Here is a 25,230-nt window from a genome sequence, read left to right on the forward strand (position 1 = left end):
TTGAACACTTTAGGCTTGTAATTACTGAACTGTGCAGGTATCTAAATCCTTTTGATGGCCAGGGACTGATTGTTGTACAGAGAGTATCTTGTATCACTATCACTTGGACCTAATAAATACTAAATTAAGATTATAAGCCCTTTTTTTTTTTCGGTTTTGTGAGATGCTTAAAGAAGACAGCATGAATCAGGTTCTGGTTTTGTCTACCAGGTCATCCTCTGAAAGAGGCTTAGAGGAAATCCTTCTCTGAATCTTGACTGGGCTTAGGTATATGATCAATATTGAATAGTTCTTCCCTACCAAGACAAAGACAATTATAGGCATGCAAAGAAGAGCCTAGAGAATTTAAAAATAAAAAGTTTAAATGGCTATGAAGCTGGATACACCTGGTTGGAAAGCCTCTTAACTGGGGTTGCAAATTTGTAGTTTTGGATACTTCTGCTTTAAACAATCAAATATTTTGTTGGGTCTGATCCATTCCAACTGAAGACTTTTTTGTGCTGAATGTGCACTGCTGTTGAGAATGTAATGCAGTGGTGGGGTGAGCAGTGTCATAGTTATGGTTTCAACATATTCAGGTTGTTAAAGAGCATTGAGACCTCAGGAATGTTCATGAACTTCAGGAAGCAGATCGGCAAGATTACCAGTATTCTCTACTCCCCCTGTTAAGCAGACAAATTACATTAGTCTCATTTATGGGTTAGTGGATGGGTGATGTCCTTGAAAACTTTACCACTAAAAGCTTGTCCTGTGGAAGGCACGCTTTGGGTGTTGACGTTGATTTGCTCTTAATTCAATTCTTTTTCTCTTTTCAAAATAAGGAATTTTATTTTCTTCTGTAGAAATGACAGACAACTGAATTCCAAAAGTGCATACAATGTTCAGATAACAAATACTATTCATTAAGAGTTGAAAGAGGAGAGCAGAAGAGCAAGCTGCCCCTTTCTGGGTGCAGTGCAAAGATGCTTCTCATTCAATTGGCATACTTACCATATGGCAAGCTGCTAGCTGTTGTCCATGCTGCTGTGTGCTTTTGCTTGTCTCCAACAATGGATTTGTTTCATGGGCTACATTTTTTCATTCCATCAAATTACTGTGACATGTTACAGTACTGTAATAAAGTGACATGGTGCTCTGCTGTGTAATACTCTAAACAGATCATACAGAGCTGTGAAATAGTTTCCTAAGGGAAAGAAATTTACAGAGGTTTGAAAGTAGATGAAGTAACGACTGGGAAATACATTATAAACAGCAATCATACCATTGCTGTAGGATGGATTAGATGATCTAGAAGTTCTATTCCATTATGAATGCTTCATGGTTTTGGGATTATAAAATATGAAAAATTAAAGGGATACTGTCAAGTAGTTCATGTATAACCTTTTTTTTTTTTTTTTTTTTTTTCTTGTTATAATCTGTTGGGAAAATGCCTTCCATGTTCCACACTTTTTCTTCCTCTAAATCCACCACTGCTTGTCAGGATTTTTTTCTTTACAAGTGATCGCTGCTGTTTGTGTGTGACTATACACAGTATTTTTGTTCAGCTGCTGCAGAGCCAACCAGCCAGCCAGCAGAGGGAGCACAAGTTAACTAATAAATCCTGTTCCCAGAACTGTGTTGACAGCTGTGATGACACTGATCACAAACAAGTAAGTATTTTTCAGTAGGACAGAGTAGCTTGTTGCTCCATGAAAGGAGCAGAAGGAACAAAACAGGTAGGAAAATACAAATTTATACTTACAAGAACATATCAAATATCAAGGGTAAGTGGAAAAACAAGCACAAAATCAGTATGAAAAGTACTTGACAGTGTCCCTTTAAGGGAGAAAATGGTTGCCTACTAGTTCGTCCTCTCTGAACTGGGGAACTGATAAATGATTGAAGACAGATAAGACTAATAGATATAGACAAAGGAGCAATATATCCTTGGTGTAAGTCAGTTAAAGTCACATTTCTGCTATGAGAGAGGGCTTTTAAAAGTATTCTACATGTATAGATTTTGACATAATGTGCTATCATAATTCTCTGAGTTACCAAACTTGTTTTTTTGAAAGGGCTTTTTCCATAACAAGCTAATTGCAAAATAGCATTGAAGTATAAAAGGATGCATTCATGACTAAAGCTTCACAATAGAGTGGAAAATGTTCAGAACTCACGTGTTAGCATACAGTGTTGGTTCTAATTGGCATATATTGCACATAAGTCTGTGGTATTATTTATACAGGAGCAGCTTGGCTTTTCTTTCTGTTTTACAGAAAGAAAAGAGACAAGCTCAGAGATCACAAAGCATATTAAAAGAATTTCAAGCTGTCCTCTTCCACTTACTGAATATATGACTTTTAAGTCCCCATACTGATTGTGGGAGTCACATCCAAAGATTCTGACTTTTAGATTTTGGTTGTATGTATTTTTACTTATGCAGGTAGCTTGTCAAAGGATGTTTTACTTTTGCTTCAACAGCAAAAGGATGTTGTATTGTGGCTGAAGAATCTAACAATTGAGGGAAAAGCAAACAAACAAACAAAAAAACAGCTTTAATAATTGGTTGTAAAAATTAGAAACCTAAAGAGTTCTTCCTACTGTGTGAAGAGCAACTTAAAAAAGATTGTTCCTGACCTGGGATAGTTAGGGCTGTGAAGCAAATATCATGTCCATTTTCAGTTTGGCTCAAAATTCAATGAGAAAGACAGTTAGGTTTTTTAAAGCCAGATTCTTACATGTTAAGATTTTGTAGAATTTGAAGATTTTAAGATTTTGTAGCATAATAATCACTATTTGATTAGGAGTTGGTCTTCCCAGACTGTCTTCTGCTGCAATGAAGAGAGGCACTGTTCTGACAGAGGAAATACGGATGTATGGAAAAAATGACAAGTTTAAAGCTTGTCAATTATTTTGTCATTAAGTATATAGAAAGATGCATCTTGTCCTTGTAAAAAAAAAAAAATAGTGTTGTTACATCACTTTTCCATTTTACATTTTTTATATTGATATGTTAATTCCTTCCATTTACAGTAAGAGCACATTCTGCCAGACGTTCTGTTTGTGTACAATCCTCAGTGAAGATGGTAGAACCTGTATGCATACTTCTAAGCATACACGTACTTCTGAGTATGGAACCGAACTGCTAGAAAGCCAGTTTAGGAACACAAGTTCTGCTATGGGTGGTTACATTTAGTATATGTTTTTTAACATTGCCAAGAATTTAACTTTGTTAGGACTGTAGTGTGCTTTCCACTTCTAATGACTCTAGGAGCTTGAAATGACTTTCTACTAAATATGAATTCAGAATTATTTTTACCTTATGAAATAATTTTTTATATTGATGATTTATGGTTAAAGGTATGGTAAACACAGAAAAGTTAAGCCTCTGGATAACCAGATGAGAAATTTATGGTATACGTAAATGATCCAGCTCAGTGTATATGCCTCACACATTGGCTCACTGAGCCGAGTTTCTGACAGCACTGCTGGCAAATTAACCAGTAGCATTTATAGTGGCAGTTGCTCAAAAATCCTTGTGGATGTGCAAGATCCACAGACGTAGCAGCAAACAGAATCCTTTCACAGTTGTGAAATGGGGGTTTATAATGGTGCAAATGAAGCTTGGAAAACATCAGCACATCTGTCTCACTTGAATATGTGGTGAAATACATTGGCTTTATGCTTGTCATTTAACAGCTTTGGTTAAGAGAACAAAGTCATTTTGGTACTACATAGAATCATAGAATATGTATCTGTACAGCTCTAATACTTTAGATCACAAAACTTACAATGCCATTAAATTATTATAATCAATCGTGCACTCTTCCTAATCCATGTTTTAATTTTTCAGTGTTTTCCTATCTTTCTCTTTGATAGGCACTATTTTATATATATATATATATATTTTTTTTTTTTTTTTGTGTGTGTGTGTGTGTATGTGTTTATGTGTGGTTTTTTGTTCCTTTTAGTCTGGTAGTCTGGTGATCCTGAACTTCTCAGAGCTTTGGGAAGGCCCAGGACTACATAGGTTTGCAGTATCACTTTTATAGCTCTGAAAACTATATTGTTCTTTATCATTTCAGATGTTTTTCAGAGGTTTATATAAGGCTTTTTTTTGGTTGTTGTTCTTACTGAATTACTTCTGAAGAATACAACATTGTTATGCACACTTTTAACAGATTATTCTGTTAGAGTTGCTTACAGTTTGACTGGTATTCTCTGCTGCTGTAGACGTTATGGACATTCCTCTTTCTATCTTACTCTTCCATGACATCTGTCTATGAAAGCTGCAGTTTGTACTAAATGAATTATCTACGTATCACATACTCATATTCACTGAATGAATGAATACAGTTCTATAGTCCCCGTTGTATTTCCTCTGTGAATTATTCTGTAGTAGCATTCATTACTTGTAATTAAAAGGTTCCTTGATAAATGTTGGTGTGTGTTTGGGTATATTTTTCTGTAGTTCTTTTTTCAACTATTAAGAATTATATTTGCTTGGTGTCAATGTTGACTTAATACTACGTATTTCACATGTACTCTACAAATAACTACACGTGTGGTAATCCAATTACTGTAAATACAATAATTGTAATTAATGTGGGGGGGGGGGGAGGTGAGGGATGGACCAGATGGTCTTTAATGGTCCCTTCCAATCCAAACCATTCTATTTTCTGTAATACAACTAAATCTGTTGTATACATTGTATATTGTAATACTGACTTCTCCTGGCTACAATGCTTTCTTTTACTTTACTCCAAATTCAATTGTAAAGAACCGTATGTGGTGTTTGTGTTGTACTCAATAGAAACAAAGTTGTGTAATAAAATATCTAGGCTTCTTTCTTTATTTTCTTTTACTGTGATACTATAGGTTCTGAATTCAAAACCAAACAATTATATAAACTTCATGTGTGTTACTCAGTTCAAACCATTTGAAACAGAATTTTGTCAGCAAGCTTAAGGGTTTCTGTTGTTTTTTATTTATTTTATTTCATATGACTTAGTGAACAAGTACTTTACCAGACAAACACTATACAAAACAGTCTTCTGATGAAGCATTAGACTGTCAAACCTGGTAAATTCTGGAGAGAAAAAAAATATATAAAGAAAATCAAGCTGTTTTCCATCTCTTAAAAGTCCACAGTACATTTCAAAACAGTAACTTTTCTGTAGTGAATAAAAATAATTAAGTCTATGTACAAATTGCGAATATAGTTAATAAAAATTACCACTCTTAGCTAATCAGCTCTCTAACTGACTTGACTGTGGCTGTGCAAAACTTGGTTTCTGTATAGGAACATTCTTTTGATTTCCTACGCTTAAACCGCAGAGGTTTGGAAGATTATAAGTACCAAATCTTATGATGAGTATAGCAATAACAGTTCTTAAGTCAGCAATAAGTATAACATTCAAAATTTAGATAGACAAATAACAGGAAATAAAGAACAAAACTATTAAAAGAAAAATCCCTACTCTTATTCATACTTCAAGAAGTAGCCACAGTTGTGAATTAGCAAATAAGGTCACAATGTTACATAAACTTAGACCTAAGTAATCTATAAATCTGAGTTTGTTTTATATTTTTTATGCCTTTTTTTTTTTTATACTGTAACTGTGTGCTTATGCATTTCTAAAGGAATTCATATTCTAGATATTATCATATATTGTTACCTGCTGATTGCCCATATATTAATGTACGTTAATGCAATTACCAGTTCATTAGCCTAACTGTAATTAATATTATGGATGAGAAGTTACACTTCTTATAAGAAGTTAACTGTTATTCCAGTTATTTCTGATTCATTTTTTAAAGAAAATGTTTCATCACGTCCTTTTGGACAAGCAGCATTTCAGAGGAAAATATTTCTCCTTTTATGCCTTTTAGAAGACAAATAATTTTAAACCATGGTGTTTCATCTCTGGTGTTAATGTGAATATTTTCACATAATTTTACTTTTTTCACTTTTTATCAAAGAAGTAATAATTCCTTGTAACAGTTTTTTCAGTACATTTTTGGTCCATTTCAGTAGCAGCCTTTTTCCAGATCTACTGAATCAACTATTCCCTTTTTTCTATTGAAAAAAGGGAATGTCAGTTCAAAAGTGTTTTGAATAAGTATGGAAAGAGAGCCCCTCAAATGATTTCTGTGTTTACCCTGACATTGGCCATCCCACTGAATATAACTAGAGCTGATATGGTATAGTACTTAGTGTCACCAGCAATGTGTTATTTTTATATTTTTGTTAGCCATTCTAGCTCACAGGTAATGCCTGTCCAGTAAAGTTTATTTTTTTTAGAAGGAAATTTATTGATAGGACCAGATTTCACAAAGCACTGGTTAATAACTGCACTTTAGTGTTTGCTCATTGTGATGAGCCCAAAGGCAGATAGCCCTGCATTAAAAGTGCCTGCAGCAATTTGTCAGAATGGGTATGCCATTTCTTTTCTGACTGCAAAAACATATAGAGTAAAAACTACATACATTCTTAACAGTGGAACTGCAATGCTATGAAAAAAAAAAAAAAGCAAGATACTTTTCTAAAATATTTGCTGTTTTCTAAAGTAATAGAAGCTATTTTTGCACTTCTTAATAATTTAAACACAAAATGCCTCTATCTTTGGAATTTGTATCCAAACAACAATAGTTTTTGATATGTCTAATTTTTAAAAATAATTAAAAAAAAATAGAGATATTAGGAATAACATGGAGAGTTATTTGCATGGTTTCTCTCAGGACAAAAGAAGAAAATGTAGACAAGTAAACAATTCAATTAGTTACTAAAATTTTGTAAGTCATGTAAGTAATCCAGTTAAACAATGCTTTCAAATAAGAAAATTTTGGACTAGAGTAAAATCTAATAAATTTTACATTAATAAACCTAAAATGCAAAGTTCAATGCATACCAAGGTGTTAATTTCAGTGGGTGAGGTTACATTAATTTCCTATTACAAAAATTCTGCAGCACATAATCACATTAGTTATATCCTTACAAGAACCTTTATTTTGGAAAAAATAACTTTTAAAGTATTTTATATAGAAAGGCATAGATTTATGATCTGTTTTATCATTTATTAATTGGTATTAAGTATGTTTATTGATATTTTTATTGGCAGTGTATTGTTCTTTTTCATTTTGTTTATATCTTGTTGACCTTTTTGTTGTTGTTTATATCTTGTTTGTTGTTGTTTATATCTTGTTTAGTTCTATAACCAAAAAACCCCAACCTATATACTTGTGCTACAATGTTATCTTTGTGCTTTAGTTATACACTAGCTTCCTGTGGTAGCTGCTTCATAAAGAGTGAACAAAAGACCATCCCTTTGACTTTTCAGTCAAACTCTTCACGTTTGTCTGTGTTCTTGTTGTTTGTTTTGATTAATAATAATAATAGTAATTGATTTTTAATCAAATTTCAGCAAATTATTTGATAGAAACGTGGGCATAAGCTATGCAGATTCCTTTATTCGTGTATTACGTTTTTTTTTTTGTTGTTGTTTTTTTTTAAGTAAATCACTGTTACTAGTTTCTAGGCCACATCAACTTTTTAGAATCCTTGCTGTGTTTATGATTCCATGATTTCAGTTGGTATAAGTAGTAAATCTTATACTATTGCTACAGCACAATTTATCTTTAAGAGAAAGTATGGCTTCTGAAACGGAATTCAATTCTTCATACTTTTACAGGATGTGAAAAATCGACGAAATCCTCGCCTTGTACCTTATGCTCTTTTGGATGATCGGACAAAGAAGTCAAACAAAGACAGCCTTCGTGAAGCAGTTCGTACCCTTTTAGGCTATGGTTACAACCTGGAAGCTCCTGACCAAGATCATGGTAAACAATTTTGTTGTCTTGCTCTCTTTCGAAATTAAAAGACTGTTCCACTTCACTGCTTGATTTGTTGGTCCAGTAAAACAACCTAAACAGTTAGAGTACCTTCAAAACTAATAGGCCCTTTTATATGTGTTATGTTGTTATATAACCCTTTGACTTTACATTCCTTATGGTTTCCTTTTCTCCTCCAGTAGCCTCAAATGAATGAAAAAATTTTAAAACGTTTCATTTTGTGTCACATTTTTGTAATTACAATTTTTGTAATTCATACACTTTTTTTTTCCACTACTTTTTCCTTGTTTTTGACATTTAAGGTGAATAAATAATTTCAATAATTTAAATCAGGATTGTGAATGCTACAAGACATAACCCTAAAATACGAAAAATCAAGAAGACATATATATCATCTTGGTCTTATACCAGGGAATAAAATGTATCCTTGCATTTTAAATATATGCACAAATATTTGAAGTGCCCCAATCCAAAATCATGTTTAAATTAAAATATTTTGATTAGTACTATCATTGTTATTTCACAACAGAATAGCAAAATTGCTAAGAAAAAATATAGGTAAGCTCAGTAGAAATGAATTTTATGTTCTTGCAGTTTTAACTTCAAATAGTTAAAGAAAGATTCTGCAGTTAGCATACAATCCTCTATTTAAATACATAAAACTAAAAGATGACATTTTCAAAGACATGCATATAAACCAAATCTCTCTGTTTTCAAACTGAAAAACTGTCGAATTAAACAATCTGTTAGAGCATTTAAGCCTCTGTTATTTTCTTAGGTGTTCAAAGTTCAGTAGACTGTAATTAAACTTCAACTCATTTCCTAGCAATGTTTTGATTGCAATTGCACCATTGCTAGTCTGAATATTTTATTGATATGTAGGGCAGTGTTTTCAGCATCTATAGTTTGATTCAGTTTTTATGAGTGGCTACATTTTTAAACTGATACCATGAATGTGTAACAGGGATGGATTGCTGAACAGGCAAAATAATCTGTTGCTGTGTAGAGTAGATTGTGCTAGTGGCAAAACACCATGGTCTCTGTTAAATCTGCTTTTGTTTAGTCTGTAGGGTTTAAGACTGATTAATTTAATTTTTCCCACTCCCCTCCTACTGTGGGAAAGAGGTACTGCATAGAGAGAGTATGACTTCTGCATGGTTCTGAGAAGGTGAGTTGGCTGGTGCAGGAGGTGTTTGACTCCTATGAAGATAAAAGAGCTGTCTGGTGGTAGGGAGAGAGATTCTTTTTCTACCATCTTCTCCAGATCCCATTGAACAATATTAATTCCCTTTCAACATTTACAGCTCTGAGAACCAAATGTACCTGTCTTTCCTTAGGAATGAATGGCTAGAAAAATCAATTTATTTATTTTTTCTTAAGATGCAGAGCATCTTTGAGCTAGCTCTGTGCATGGAGTTACTAATTAAATTAAAAGAACACGTGCAATCTTTGCATCTGAAAAGAGTCATCAATCCTGTTGCAAATTTTCCAGAGTAAAGTACTTAAAGAAGTGTCCCACGAACTAGTCTTCCACTAACAAAGACTAGAATTGCATTCAACCACAGGTTTTATACGTATTTTGTAGTTTATACGTATTTTAAGTTTAACAGTTCACGAACATCTACAGTTTCTGAGATGCGTAAATCATATCACACATATTCCCTTTCATTAGCCAAAATCCATACCGTTATTAAATGATATAGAGCCATCTAGTGGTGTTCTGCATCTCCATTGATGACTTGTATTTTTAACATTGATTTACAGAACTGTATAGCAGCATTTTTTTAATTATTTGCTGTAAGTGCTATTAGTTTCTCACAGCAGCTGTAGCTTAGGGATTGCTTAGAATCTAGAAAGCCTTAGTTTACTTAGAATCTAAAAAGACAATGTAGTCTCACTTCCCATGCTTTGTGGTGGTCAGTCTCCTGTGTAGAAGAGGTACTGAGGATCTTGAACAGTGGTTTTAAGGCTTTAATTGTGTAGACCATTAAAGAGAAAATGCTACTGATGAAAGGATTATGTGGCAGAGAGTTCAGAGTTGCTTACAGGAGATTTATTGAGCTTGAGTCCAGAAAGGCCAAACATTTGGGGTATGAGGTGTGATAGTAATTTCTGAGGGACATGATTTTATAGGCTACTCAAGATAAGGTTAGAAATACTGACTTGTTTTATCGATGAGAAAACAGAAAAGGGAGAGATTCTTAACACAATCTAATGGGCAGGCAGGTGCAGACATGTTTGAGTTTATAAGAAAATTTGAGCTGATTAGAAATTCAGAAAGAGGAGGAATTGCAGTGGTAAGACTGTAATACTGAATTTTCAAAGGCTGAGCAGGCTTTGATACTTTGCAAATTTGTAGGAAAAGATCCGAAGTGCTTTAGGCATTCTTTTTCCTAATCTGAGAGAGAGGGTCAGATTGATACTTAGTTGTGTGATCTGATTAATGGAGAGAAAACTGTGTAAAATACTAGAGAATAGAGTAGTTCAGAGAACTTAGGGAAGAAAGATCAACTAAGCATTATTTCTTTATATATATATATATATTTTTTTTTTTTTTTTAAATGCAATTTTTGTTATTTCAGGCTACCTTATGGTTTGAATTGATAGTAAAGTCTTGGAAGACTTTGTTAGCCAACAATATTGAAGGAAAACCAGAAACAAGATAGGATAAAAAATGTATAAAAGAATGCTAGGAATGGCCATCTCTGAGGCACCATGTAGGACCGTGAGTAGTTCAAGAAATATTAATGGGTAAATGCTGTTTGGCAATATTTGAGAACATCTTCCATGGGTAGAAGTAGATGGATGCCACATAGCTGTGTATAAATCAATATTAACCCAGTATGTTCAGTGCACTGAGAGCGGAAAAAAAGGAGATTTGGAGACAGACGAATCTAAGATTTGTGCTTTTGTGAATGACAGAAACAAAAGTAGATTTGTATCAGAAGAGATTGATCCAGAAGATGGTGGGATGACACAGTAAAATAGTGCAAGTGGTAGCAAAAGAACAGGAATACTGACAAGAACATTGGGCTAGGTAGATGGAAAGTTGGATCAGAGAGTAGAGATCCAAGTCCAAAACTTCATTGTTAGTTGTCAAGAAAAAGGGAAAAGATGGAAGTATTTTTATGCCTGAAAGCAGTGCGTGTCTCAGCATAGCTTTTCTCCCCTTAAAAAAGCTTAAGCACTTAAAAATAAAATAAAATGATAATTATAAAAAAATCTTCGTTCATAATTTCCACAAAAGTTATAAAGCAGAAATGTGAAGCACAAGCTAATCACTTCTCTACTGCTGTTATGGAGCACAGGGAACAACATGTTTATGTTGTCTCAGGCTTTCTCTTGAGGTTTCTTTTAGTCCTCTTCCACTGAAGAAGCCCAATAGCAACTCAGTTTTATCTACAAAAATACTTTGATAAAGTGTTTTATATAAACCATACTAATTTAGTAATATTTTTATGCCATTGCTCCTTCATCATTTAAGAGAATAAGTGATAACTTTTAAGAAGAAATAAATTTAATGTGTTAAAGTTTAACTCCAGCCTTCTTTGAATCTCTTAGTGAAGCCGTACTGGTCTTTGAGAAAATATATTACTCATAATTACCTGACAATGTGTGAATGTTAACTTAAACTCTCTTAAACTAGCTTGTTACAAATCACTTGCACTTACAGTTAAGATAATTTTGAAATGAAACATAGTAAGCAATGATAAGCATGTGATCGTGCTACAGATAATTAACAAAATTAATCAGTGGCTGAGAAAGCTTTTGTTTTAACACAGCAGTTAATTTATTTTACACTCTGTTGCACTGGATGACAAGAGAAGTGAAAAAGCTCATTTTCTTGAACTTCGAAGCTGCTGTGGCAGTTCTTAAAGCACTCTATGAAGTCTAGTCTCATTTGACTTTCTCTTCAACAGTTTGAGAGAGAGTAAAGGAGAACAGTCAAAACAATTTGTATTTGGCATGTTGTTTTTTCTCATTTCATTAGCTAATAATATTTTTGAAATACTGTTTTATTCAGTTGTTTTGTTTCGATTTGTTCTTGAACAGTTATCTACAGACATTGCCTTTAACACTACCTTTATGCTCTTTATGCTCTTCTTTAAGGCACCTTTATTCTTTCAAGATTTGCTGCCTTTTATCTTGACAGAAGTTAATACACTTTTCCTGAAGCAGGAGTAAGATTATTTTGAGATTATTTTGGGCTATTTTGTCATGGTTGTTTTTGTTGTTGAACAAAGATATCTCATAGTTTAGGAATCTCAACTCAAAGACAAACACCTGACTTTTATAGTGACTGGAAGTGATTGGAGGATGAATTTAGTCTTTTTTTTTTTTTTTTTTTTAATCTAAATAACTGGGAGCCCAATTCACAGAATCATGGAACTGTTGAGGTTGGAAGGGAGCTCTTGAGATGCCCCTCTCACTGCTCAAGCACGGTCAGCTAAAGTAGGTTACCCAGTACCATGGCCAGATGAGTGTTGAATATATCCAAGGACTGTGAATCCACAGCCTTTCTGGAAACCTGTTCCAGTGTTGGACCATCCTCACAGTAAAAAGTGTTTTCTTGTGTTCAGATGGAATCTCATGTGTTTTATTTTGTGCCTATTGCCTCCCTCTTCTTCTTTGTGTCTGGCTGTCTCTACTTCATTCCCTCCCATCAGTTATTTGTACATACTGATAAGATAGCTCTGAGCATTTTATTCTCTGGGCTGAGTAGTCGCAGCTCCCTCTTACCCTCTGCTCATGAAGGATGCTGCAGCCATGGTTTTGTGCTGTACTTGTTCCAGTAAGTCTGTATGTTTCTTGTACTGGGGAGCCCAGAACTGGACCTAGCACTCCAGATGTGGACTCAATGGTCCCAAACAGAGAGGAGGAATCACCTTCAACCTGCTGGCAAAGCTCTTCCTGATGAGCCTAGGATGCTGCTGGCCTTCTTTGCCATAAGGGTATATGCTGGCTCATATTCAACTTGTCCTTCTCTGCAAACTTACAAGTCTTACGAAGAGCGGCTGAGGGAGCTGGGTTTGTTCAGCCTGGAGAAGAGGAGGCTCAGGGGCAACCTTATCGCTCTTTATAAGTACGCTAAAGGAGGCTGTAGTGAGGTGGGGGTTGGTCTGTTCTCCCACGTGCCTGGTGACAGGTCAAGGAGGAATGGACTAACATTGCGCCAGGGGTGTTTTAGGTTGGTTTTTAGGAAGAACTTCTTTACTGAGAGGGTTGTTAGGCATTGGAATGGGCTGCCCAGGGAAGTGGTTGAGTCACCATCCCTGGAGGTCTTTAAAAGATGTTTAGATGTTGAACTTAGCGATATGGTTTAGTGGCGGACTTGTTAGTGTTAGGTCAGAGGTTGGACTCAATGATCTCGAGGTCTCTTCCAACCTAGACAATTCTGTGTGTGATTCTGTGTGAAACTTGCTTTCCAGTTGGTCAGCCCTGGTGTGAAGTGCTTCTGGGGGTCACTCCTCCCCAGGTACCAGACTTTTTCCCGTTGATGAACTTTGTGAGATTCCTTTCAGCCCAGTTCTCCAGCCTGTCCAGGTTCCTCTGAATGACAGCACAACTGTCAACTACTCTTTCTAGTTTTGTGTCATCTCTGAACTTACTGTGGGTGTACTCTGTTCCATCATCCAGGTCAGTAATGAAAACGGAAAACAGCACTGGCTCCAGTACCCCTGTAGACCATAGTAGCCTATGCATCATATGCATCATAAAGTGCCCTGTAACTGCACCCATTTTTAATTGAACATGCTGCATGCATCAGTGTAGTCATTTGAGAGGTACCCAAGCATGCTGCTTCCCCAGAAGAGGCAGAGGAGCCCCATCAAGCTGTTCTGCAGGCACTTTCTCCTTTGTATGCTTGCACACAAATGGGTTCCAGTTCAGCTCTGTTTTCTTGACTGCTGCGTCCCTTCTGTTCTTGTCACTCTGTGCCCTTGGCTTGCCACCCTTATCCTCAGCTTACTTGGATGTTTTCTAAGGAATCATGTCCTTCCTTGTCATTTCTAGTTTAAAGCTCTCCCAGCAAGGTCGGCCTGTTGTTGGCATAGATATATTTGCCTGGTTTAGTCTCATGGATCCTATCTCTTCTAAGTCATGTTTAACCCTCAAAGAGGGTCTTACTGTTGTATAAACTAAAACCTTGCTGTCAACACCAGCTGTGCAATGCGTTGTTAACCCTCGGGACCTGTTTTCTTTAGGTTCTTTTCTCCCTCACTGATTGGATCAAGGAGGGCACTACTTGAGCCCTTGACCACTTTCCCTAGAGTCAGTGCTTGCAAAGTCCCAGATCATTCCTGGCTTTTTCACTTGTATCTGCATGGAAGAGTAACAGGGGTTTGTACTTGGAGGGCCAGATGAGCCTTGATATCATCTCCATAACATGCAAATGTTAGCACCTGGCAAGCAGCAAACTTTCATAGTTTCACTGTTAAAACGTTTTGTTATACAATCCATCTTAACTTGCCTCAGGAATACAATGCAAAAATCTATATGCCGTATTTCAAAAAAAAGGGAAGGTAATCTTTTAAGCCTTGTGAATTAATGCCTTATATTCTCTCATGCTTTATATTTGGGTTAACTGTTTGATTGCTTTACTGATGTGATAATAGGTCATCTATTCTTCAGAATTCCAATTCCATTACTTCCTAATATTTTTCAGTGTGCTTTAAAGATTGTGCTGTGTATTTGTCTGTTGTTTTCACTGCTTGATTTTATCAGTAGTTGAATACAGTACTTGATGCTACTTTTATTTTTTCTTTACCTGTTCATTTTTTAAACCTCACAGCAACAAGATTGGATGTATGCAATGGGATAATGGAAAAATTTAGGATCTTCCGCACAGAGAAGACTTATGCAGTGAAGGCTGGGAAGTGGTACTTCGAGTTTGAGGCAGTTACAGCAGGAGACATGAGAGTTGGCTGGACAAGGCCGGGTTGCTTGCCAGATCAGGAACTTGGCTCAGATGATGAAGCTTTTGTTTTTGATGGCTTTAAGGTTTGTTTATCTGTAATTATATGAGTGATTGCGAAACTTTATTTTGCATCTTATTCTGTGTGCCATTGCCTCAACTTAATTACTTTCTTTTCTTCCATCTGTGTTCTATGAAATTATTTCTCTCTCTTTGAGGCCCTAGGTGGAATAGGGAGAAAAATACAAAAGCCTAAGCTATAAATCAGTGCCACCTGAGGAATTCATTAGCAGACCTTGTCATTTCTCTTTTCTATTCTTTGTCAATTTTTTTCACAGCTTCACAGCACAGTTAGAGTTTATATAAACCATTAAACATCTAAATGACTTACCAAAATTGTAAATACTGGCAGAGCTGTAATTAAATATTAATAATTCCTTTAAATCTTTGGTCTACTCTTCCCTATATGAGCATTGCCTATTAGAGAATAAATGTGGTTAAGATTATTAACAGTGAGTGTCTGAGGCAAACGTTGATACAAGTTTTTTATGGAAATGTAAAAGTTTGAAAGAGCATGTCTGTTTTTTCATGGAAATCCATACAATTTAGAGTGAATTAATTATGATAGAAACAGTAATTTTTGCTGAAATTCAACTCTACATTAAGTGCTGACAGATTGCATCAGTGTTAAGAATATATAGGAAATCCAAGTATTTTTTATGTTACTAATTTTTATCAGAATAGATGGAATAACTCATTGGAACATTTTATTTCATTGTGAAGGCCTGTGAAACTGCTATCCAAACCATATAATTACTGTTAAGGCTACTGGTGACTCTTGCCTTAATGAAAACCTTTACCGTACATTTCTTATGTCTGATGTTGGAATTAATTTCCTTTATTACTATTAGAGTACTTGACAGAAACCAACAGTAGGCCTGCCTGTTCCCGGTCAGGTCAAGGTTTCTAGCTGTATTTTATCCGTGTTATTGGATTTTTATTTTATTTTTTTTTTCCAACTTGTGATATTCAAGTATATGCTTTAAAAAGAGAACTGAAAAGTTGGTTTTATAAAATGCCTAATTGGATTAGGTAAACTATTGACAACCAGAGTCTTCACTAAAATAGCTGAGTAGTAGTTTGCTTTCTGCATCTTAACTTTGACCTTTAGGTCTCAATCCACAAAGCTATTTTGTTGTATAATATTTTAGTGGGTTCTCTGGTTAGTTCTATAAAAGCTTGCTTTTGACCTTTGGGATGCACAGAAAGCCTCATTTGTTTGGTAGGATTTTGAAGAAGGATAAAGAGGATAAAAATCTAGCAGTGATGGAATATATGAATTGGGAACATATTTGTTATTAACACTGTTTTGTTGTATGTATGTTTGTAATAATTCTTTATAGATGTTCATTTATTTGAATTTCAATCCAAGACCCCAGCTAAGGCTACCCATCCAAAACCCTGCAGTCTTGGACTTGGTCAGTCATACAAATCATTAATCATGCCCTTAACTACTGTCGTATCTCTCAGAAGCTTATACAGTTCATCCCATCCACAGACAATTCTGTTCCTTCCAAAATTTGTTATGACAGAATTTTAATTTATTTTGTATGCAAGAGTTTTAGAATTATGTTTAAGGAAACAATAAAGTTTATTTGGAAGCAACGAATTTATAGGCCACTAGATTGAACAAAAACAATTGTTAAAAAAAAAAAGTTTGTGAAACAGCAATTTAACATTGTAACTGATAGCATGTTATTTTCATTACAAGTCTCTCATGCAGCTTCTGCATAAAAATAAGCCATGTTCTTTCTTACTAAAAAGTTGAAATAGCAATTTGCCCTGTCAGCTCACGTAGCAATGTTTTAGAATATATTTGAGAGAAGTGCTTGCAGGAAGTTAATTGTTGGATTTCCATTTTCAAAGTTAACTTGCAGTATTCACAGGCATTGTTTTGGAATGATATGCTGTGGAAGTTTTAATTTTAGTGCTGTGTTAATTGAGGGGGCTAATTATTAGTTTTACCACTGAAAGGGAGATGAACACATACATCGTCACTGTTATTCTTTTAAAGTCTTTGAACTCCTTTATAGGCACAGCGGTGGCATCAGGGTAATGAGCATTTTGGCCGCTCATGGCTAGCAGGAGATGTTGTTGGATGTATGGTTGACATGAATGAACACACTATGATGTTCACCTTAAATGGTGAAATCCTTCTCGATGACTCAGGTTCAGAACTTGCATTCAAGGACTTTGAAGTTGGTGATGGTAAGTACTGTAACATGTTGTGCTGTTAACATACTTTTTGTTCCAGTTCTCCTTTCTAGGTAAAAAAGGAAGTGAAAATTTAGCTATTTAGCTTGACATGGTAAATGCGCAATTTTCTCGATGTAGTTTAAAGTATGCTAGACTGTATATGTTCAAAAGAAGAAAGGAAATAGTATCAACATAACTGGCAAGAACCACTAGAGTTTAGTGGCCATAGCCAGCATAAAATATTATTAATTATGATAACTTTCTAGGATGCAGTGTTGAATCCACATTCTTTAATTGAAGACACAGTCCTGATTTTGCATCTCCATGTTTCTCTCTGTATTGCCACAGAGAATTGCCCCTCTATGGAAAAGAAAATTGCTTTAAAACCTAATGAGATTTTTTTAAAACGAATTTCAGTGGAGTTTTTTTTTTTTTTTTTTCAATGCAGAATTTCTGTTCTTGCTGTGTGTTGTGGATCTGTAATAGCTCTTTGAGACACACTAAAAAGCGATGTTAGTATATTTAACAGCAGTCTTATGGGGTTCTGAAAATAAATTGATTTTTTTCACTCATTTTGCAAATATTTTGTAAATTAATTTTATACTATGAGTATTTATTGTGGCATATTCAGTGTATTTGCATAAGCTGTAAATGAATTGGTGTAGTAACAAACAATAAGTAGTGGTAGTCTGGGTACTCGTTCACGAACATGGTCACATTTTTCACAGCATGGTGGAGATAAAAATCAAGAGAAGAACATATGCCACTCAATGTGTTATTTAGCTTACCTAATCCCTAAAACCAAGGTTTTTCTTCTTTTGTCAATTTTGCTAATATATTAAGAAAGCCAACAGCACTGTCAGATTTTGCTGATATCTTTAGTTTCTCTGGGTGGCCCATAGGACCAAGCCTTATCTTTTACTCTATTTGATTAGTATCAGGCTTTTGGAAAAGAGCCATGCTAGGTGTAAGGATGAAGAAGGGTGTTTGATGTGAAATTTGCTACAAGGTTTTGCAATCAGACTCTTGGCTATATGTTGCATGGGTGTCTATAGGCCCTTGAATGTGAATTCATGACTTAAGCAATATGATACACGTTATTCAGATCATGTACTGAAACCCTATCAGATTTATGCCAAATTAGTGAGAGAATATGGTGGGAAGTTTAAGCCAGTTATAATTTTTCTACAGCTCTTGAAGGAGAAATGACACCTGATCCCATAAATTCTGAACCAGCAGATTGAGTTTTGTATCAGTTTGTTGGTGTTCTTGATTCAGCTTTCCAAGTCCTAAAGCAGGTTTTAGTTTACCACGATGCCATAAGTTATGAGATTGCAAAATACTTTTGACAGATCTGGGAAGAGAGTCAAAGGCTGTATTCTCTGTTGTTCCTCTCATGAGTTTCAATACAGAAGGCGCAGATTGGACTGAGAGGTCTAAGGTGACTTAGGTGATTTCTGTGTTTAAAAAGAACCTAAGAATTTGCACTGATACAAGGACAGGAGCATGCTAATTAGGATAACATATAGCAACAGTGTGTGACTGAGTATAGGTTGTTTCTGTTAATGGCATTCTGAGAACTTAGAGGAATTCCTTCACAGGCACCTCTGCTATGTTTAGGAGGCATCTAGTGTTGTCTCGAATCTGGCTACTGCTATGCTTTACTGAAGATTAGGAAAGATTAAAGATTTTCTTTATATACCATTAGTTCAGAAATTAAAATTTCTGAATATAAAGAAAATTAAGTTTTAATTTTTCTCTTCTGTAGGTATGCATTTTGTCATATGTATTAGACATCTGTTAAATAATATATCTGTGTTGGAGAGAAAAAAATTTTGAACAATAAAATCCGCACATGGTGCTTTTGGGTTACTGATCCCTATTCCCATGGAAAGATGAATCTTATAGCTATCAATTAGATATTTCCCTGGTTGAATTTTAACCACTTGACTTTGATTTGTATTTGAGTATTTTACTTTCAGGAATACTTTGGGAGAATAATATTTTTCTTCTTCTTCTAGTGTACCATAGAAATTAGGAAAAACTTGATCTGATTTAAAATGATACAATTGCCAACAGTTCTCTAGCCTACAGATTACTGCCTACAGATTTTTTTTAATACTACAATAATGTGCTGAAGGACAGGGATGACTGAATTGTCATAGTGTTAGCGATATATGAACAAAATCATACTGGTGCCATTAAATTATAACAATTGTCCAACTATTTGGCAGCATAATTCTGCTGAGCAGAGAGGGATTCTGAGAGAAACTGGAATTTCATGAGATTCTGCAGGTAGCTGTTTGATCACTACATTGATTTCAAAGCTGTTGAAATTACAGTGATGTAGTTTTCATGGTATTCATTTCTAGCTGCAAGTTCAGTTTTAAAAGTATCTCTATTGATTCTGAAATTGCTAAAATAGTTCCAGGTTTGAGATGGAGTACCAAGGCCTTGAGCCATGTCAGAACTTTCATGTTAGTGTCAAGCCATTCAGATTTTTCACAATAGCCCTTTAATTCACATTAATTTCTTCTAGTGTCTTGTTTGTAGGAAAGAGCATAACTTTCAAAGATCTATTCTGTTTTCAGAGGAATATTCTGTTTGACCTCAGATTTTATAATACAACAGTATACAGATGTCAATTATATTATGGGTATTCTGTGTGCACTTCATTGGGGGGCATCTGTATATATGTTTGTGTATATATATGTGTGTGTATACAGACACACATATGAAATAACCAAATTAAATTTTACTTTTGTAGAGCTTTCAAATTTTTAAGGCTGAGTTCAGTTAGCTTTTGGTAATAGCTTCTGTTTAGAAGCATGGAGACCTTTTTGTATATTGCTTCTATCAGTGAATTGTGTGCATGCCATGTGCTGCTGCAAAAAGGGCCTCTCAGTTCAGATAAAAGATTTGGCAGAGCCTGGCGTCCTGCTTTAAAAGTTGTAGTCCGACTGTGAGGTTTTAATTCACTTAGGAACAGTGAAAAGGGAATATGGAGCTCTGCCAATTTAGTAATAAGACTTATGTGCTGTATTTTAGGTTGTACTGCCAACAAGTGGAGCTCTTTGGGATTTATGACAGACTAATTTGCCTGTGAAATAATGTATTCTCAGAAGTAAAATTGTTAAACAGTAATTGTGTACTGTTATGCATTTGTGTAGGAAATTTTTCACTGTAAGTATGAACAAGTACACTGTGCACCCCAAAGTTTGTTTTATCAACTTGTGCTCACGGAGAGCACAAGCTGTTTATTCTCAGTGTTTGACAAATCGGGTCATAAAATTCATCCTGTATCCTCAAAAGTAGGGAACCTTATAAGAAGTGTTACTGTGCTATGCTTTTGCCATATGTGACAGAGAATGCTAGAGGGTTATTCTTCTGATGGTAGTATTGATCTCTTCTCACTTCTGCTATTTCATAAATTAAAATAAAAAGTTTGCTCTGCAGCCCAGTAATGTAACTGCAGATAAGAGCCACATCATGTGTAAACCATGATTTTGTGTAGCTTCCAGCATTCCATCTGTAAAGTATTATATCTAAAATGTCTGGATACCCATTTAAAGAAGGGGCTTGAAAGTTAGTTTTTATTCATGACATGCACAGTCCTTATAAGAAGTAGATGCCATATTTTTCTTTACCAGATAAGGAATAATCCTGAACAACCTTACTGACAAATATACCATATGTGAAGCAGTGCAGAATTTCGCCAGAAAAGAAATTAGTGCTTCCATACTTAAGACTGACAATAGTATTTACATGTATATTCAGTTCCTACAGAGCAGCAATTTATATATAATTACTTGCAGGAGTTAGCTGCCTGTACTGTACCATTCTAGCATCAATGAAATTTGTGTCAGTGAGAGATTATTATAATGATTACATATTGGCTACAGTTACAGAGTTGATGGAAAATACCAGATTGAGTAATTACATCAAAGAGAATTTTTCCTGTGTAGGAATTTTGTTCTGAATTTCTTTATTTTCTTTTAGTGATTCTTAAAGTGCTCATTGATGTGTGTGTGTGTGTAAACTTTTTGCATAAGTAATACTATGTGACAGAGAATTCAACAACATTTCTGAATAAGAAAATATAGGAAGTGTATTGGATGTTCCTCCCTTTGCTTTGAAGCTTGCTACCAAACAATATCTTTGATAACAATTTTTGTTTTGAAAGAGATTGAAAAATCACTTAATGTTCATCTTCTCTATGTCACTTATAAATTGTGGTGGTGGTGGTGTTATGATACTTTATTTTTTTTTAGTTGATGTTGTTGTGGCTGAAGTATCCTATGGTCTTCAATTTTCCTGATAAGAAAGCAGTTTCATTCTTGTTGTCCATTTTCAGTTCTTTTATGCCGTTTTTGAGATGGGTAAAACACAGTTCTTCTGAAGATTATTAATGTGAGTGCCATACGTCTTGTAAACATCTGAAAATATTTTACAAGAATGAGAAATTAAATTGTGATATGATTCAGATAGACAAAGTGCATATTTTAGGCTACATATACCTGTGTGGCTTACAGCAAATCATACCTAATTTTTGGTTAACATTGTGAGGATTCATGCTGTCACAACTGTTTCTGTGAACGTCCCTTCTCAAACAACTTGATGTCTATAGAAGGCTGTTACTGTTCTTGAATGATGAGTTGAGATTCATAAGGTTATTGAAGAAGAATTACGATTTTTACCTTTGATTAAAAACACTTGCAATAGCTTATGGACTCCTTTAAGTTAGCTGGGCGCTTAGTAAATTCTGTCTACTAGAGCTGCTAGGGTCTACCATGGTATCTATATAAGCAAATGTAACTTTCCCAGTTATGTGTGTTGTATAATCTGATTTTTCCATTTCATTCTGGAAAATAGTCTTTATTCTTTTCTATCAAATAGTCTGTGGCCTTAAAGGTATCATGCCTGGTACACACACACATGATAATGAATTTTTAGTATCTGTAAGAAAAAAAAAAAAAGTGAAGGAGATAATGAAAACTGATCTTTTATCTGGTGAACAGTCATTCCTGTAAATGGTGCCGTGCCATGAAGTTTGCTTTTGTCTCTAACAAACGTGTCATGAACTAACAAACATGTCATAGAACATGTTCTACCTTGTTTTTATCTGGACAACCTGAAGTTGAAGAACTAGTTGTATTTTGTCTTTATACCCTTCAGTACCTGTTATATTCACCTGAGCCAGAATAATTGTGGAATGGATGAGTTCTTCATGATTCTGAACCCCGAGCACAGATAAATAAACAAAGGAAAAAGTGCAAAGGAGTCAAAAGTGAATTTCTTGTACAGTAGAAACAGTAGGAAAGCAGATATAGATGCATACAAATGTGAAGCTGATTCAAAAATAAAAACAACAACAACAACAAAGCACACACACACACACAAAAACAAAAAAACGCTAACGTAAGTTCATTGAAGCAACAGTCTCATATTGTCAATTCTGATTATCCAGAGTCACAGAGGTTAGTAGCACATTAGTTTATTATTTTATTTTATTTTATGAACTCTTAAAATTAATTATTATTATTTTTTAATCTGCAGCATGCTGTTGGTCAATTTTTTTCCCACTAATATAGCTGTGTGGATGAGACCTATATTACTTTTATAGTAATTTTTTAGGTTCTCTCAAAATACTGTATAGCTAATGGAAGTTTAGGAGGAATAACAAAAATTTTTAGACTTGAAGTAAAATTGGCAGTACTCTATCACCTAACAGAGTTTAACCAAGTGTTGGTTTTCAGAATCCATGAACTACTCTTAGATTTCTGTGAAGTGAATTGCAAGTTGTAAAGAGATTAATGGATATTAGAGAGCTTTATTTCCAGAACAATATTTGAGATATAGTAATTCCTGACATATAATGGCCACGTGCTATAGATAGCTGCTTGCATTTATACTGTTTGGTTTTATGTCTTTCTTAAAAATTATTTTTAATTGGTTTGTGGAAGAGAAAGATTTTTCTGATGTTTGTGGTGCACAACCCACATATTCTTTCATTTTGTTTTAAGGATTTCTGCCTGTGTGCAGCCTGGGCCCATCTCAAGTGGGAAGAATGAACTTTGGAAAAGATGTCAGCACTCTAAAATTTTTCACTATCTGTGGCTTACAGGAAGGGTACGAACCCTTTGCTGTTAATACAAACAGAGACATCACCATTTGGCTGAGTAAAAGACTCCCTCAGTTTCTACCAGTACCACAAAATCATGAACATATTGAGGTTTGTAATCCTATTAAGATGTTTTTGGACACTTCTTCCATGAGTCTTTTTAAATTCTCTTTCTGCTTTTGTACTTCTAGACAAGATTTTAAATTTGATATGTTGACCCAATTATGGAAAAACCTTGCTTGTATTACAAATTTGTTACATTCAGTGAAGTTGAAAATAATGCAGTTCTTTGGTTGATGGTATTTATTTGTCCATGAAATCTGTCATATGTGTAACCATGAGGTTCCCCAAGACAAACTCTACAAGATGTCCTCTTAACAGCTCCTGGTACAATGAGTGAGACGTGCTTAGAAATGAGTTCCAGAAAGTGTGCATTTCTGCATAATAGATACCATGTGTTCTGGTGTATACACTTTCTAAAGTGATTTTTCATAACTCAATGGTTTCGATTTTAATAAATTTTTATTAGCCAGTTGTGTGAACACTTATGTCCCAATCAGTTTTGCATCTTGATGAACTTGAATTCATGCCTTTAAAGTCTGCCACGAAATCTTTCTGACATTGATGAAATAGGAACTTTCTTTCAGCTGATGTGTATCACATTGTAATATTAAAGAGATTTATATTCTTTGTTGTGCATGTATACTTCGTTAGTTGTTTTGTGTTGTTCTGGGCAGTGTCAGACTTGTATTGCAAAGAACTATGATGAGAAATAACAATCTTTTGTGTTTTGTATTTAAGGAAGGAACTCCTTATAGTATTAATTTCACCTTAAAATGACCATACAATAATTACAATGCATTTGACTGTTGACAGTTGCAAGCTCTGCAAGTCATAGGTGCTTATTCTAGAAATATAACTTGAATGTTTAAAAGGGGGCAAAGCATCAGCTTCAACACAACTGCATCTTTACATTTGATAGGTGATGAGAATTGATGGCACCATAGACAGCTGCCCCTGCCTGAAGGTCACGCAGAAGTCCTTTGGTTCACAGAACAGTAAAACAGACGTCATGTTTTTTCGATTAAGTATGCCTATTGAATGTGCTGAGGTGTTCTCCAGAACAGCTGCAGGAGGGTTACCAGGCACTGGCCTTTTTGGCCCAAAGAATGATTTGGAGGATTATGATGCTGATTCTGATTTTGAGGTTCTAATGAAAACTGCTCATGGTCATCTAGTGCCTGACCGGGCAGAAAGAGAAAAAGATGCCACAAAATCAGAGTTAAATAACCATAAAGATTATGTTCAAGAAAAGCCTTCACGTCTTAAACAAAGGTTAGTAGCACTTTTTTTATTTTTATTTTTATTTTTATTTTTATTTTTATTTTTATTTTTATTTTTATTTTTATTTTTATTTTTATTTTTATTTTTATTTATTTTAAATGGTTGAAGAAAATGCCAGTCAGGTCTGCAGGGATTTTTCCCTAATTCTGCCCTAAATTTGGATACAATGCAGTAAGAGGGGCAATTAACCTTCATATCCTTAAGTTGTTTCATATGCAAGATGTAGATTAAAACTAAGCCGAAAACTGAAAACACTTTTCCAGCCATTGGGAACCTATTATTTGGTTTATTTTGAGTGCTTTTGTGATCATCACATGATATGTACTCTAGGACCAATATTAGTACAAAACTACTGTATTCACTTAATATATTAATCTATTGAGCCTTTTGTATAGATTCTGATTTTGTTTTTACTTATTTTGTTACAGATTTATGCTCAGGAGGACAAAGCCAGATTATAGCACAAGCCACTCTGCACGGCTTACCGAGGATGTGCTAGCAGATGATAGGGATGACTATGATTATTTGATGCAAACTTCAACGGTATGGTAACATAGGATTTGTATTTTAGCTGTTTGCCTTTTGTATAACTACAAGAATTTGCTTGTAAGAGTTTCAGAAACTAATTTTCAGGCAAAATTTTTTATTTAAATGTCTTCAGTACCCATGCACTACTGAAGCTGAGACTGCTACGTTCCTTTTGGTTTGACTTGACTGTCAATCTAAAACAATTTCTATATGGAAAGTCATAAATTAAGTAGAATAC

At 34.7% G+C, this 25,230-nt stretch overlaps 1 protein-coding gene across 1 annotated transcript in view; it reads left to right on the forward strand.

Annotated features, from left to right (window-relative positions):
* The window catches only part of RYR2 (ryanodine receptor 2), a gene marked incomplete at both ends in the record, with an annotated part of 408,872 nt that overhangs the window by 248,590 nt on the left and 135,052 nt on the right, over window positions 1–25,230 (forward strand). Inside the window, 6 exons of the mRNA XM_084285045.1 lie at window positions 7,671–7,818; window positions 14,621–14,829; window positions 16,837–17,011; window positions 23,023–23,231; window positions 24,103–24,455; window positions 24,893–25,007. Coding sequence (XP_084141171.1) covers window positions 7,671–7,818; window positions 14,621–14,829; window positions 16,837–17,011; window positions 23,023–23,231; window positions 24,103–24,455; window positions 24,893–25,007 — 1,209 coding nt within the window. The remainder of the gene's footprint in view (window positions 1–7,670; window positions 7,819–14,620; window positions 14,830–16,836; window positions 17,012–23,022; window positions 23,232–24,102; window positions 24,456–24,892; window positions 25,008–25,230) is intronic.

Source organism: Netta rufina, assembly GCF_964035555.1.
Source record: "Netta rufina genome assembly, chromosome: 3".
NCBI lineage: Eukaryota > Metazoa > Chordata > Aves > Anseriformes > Anatidae > Netta > Netta rufina.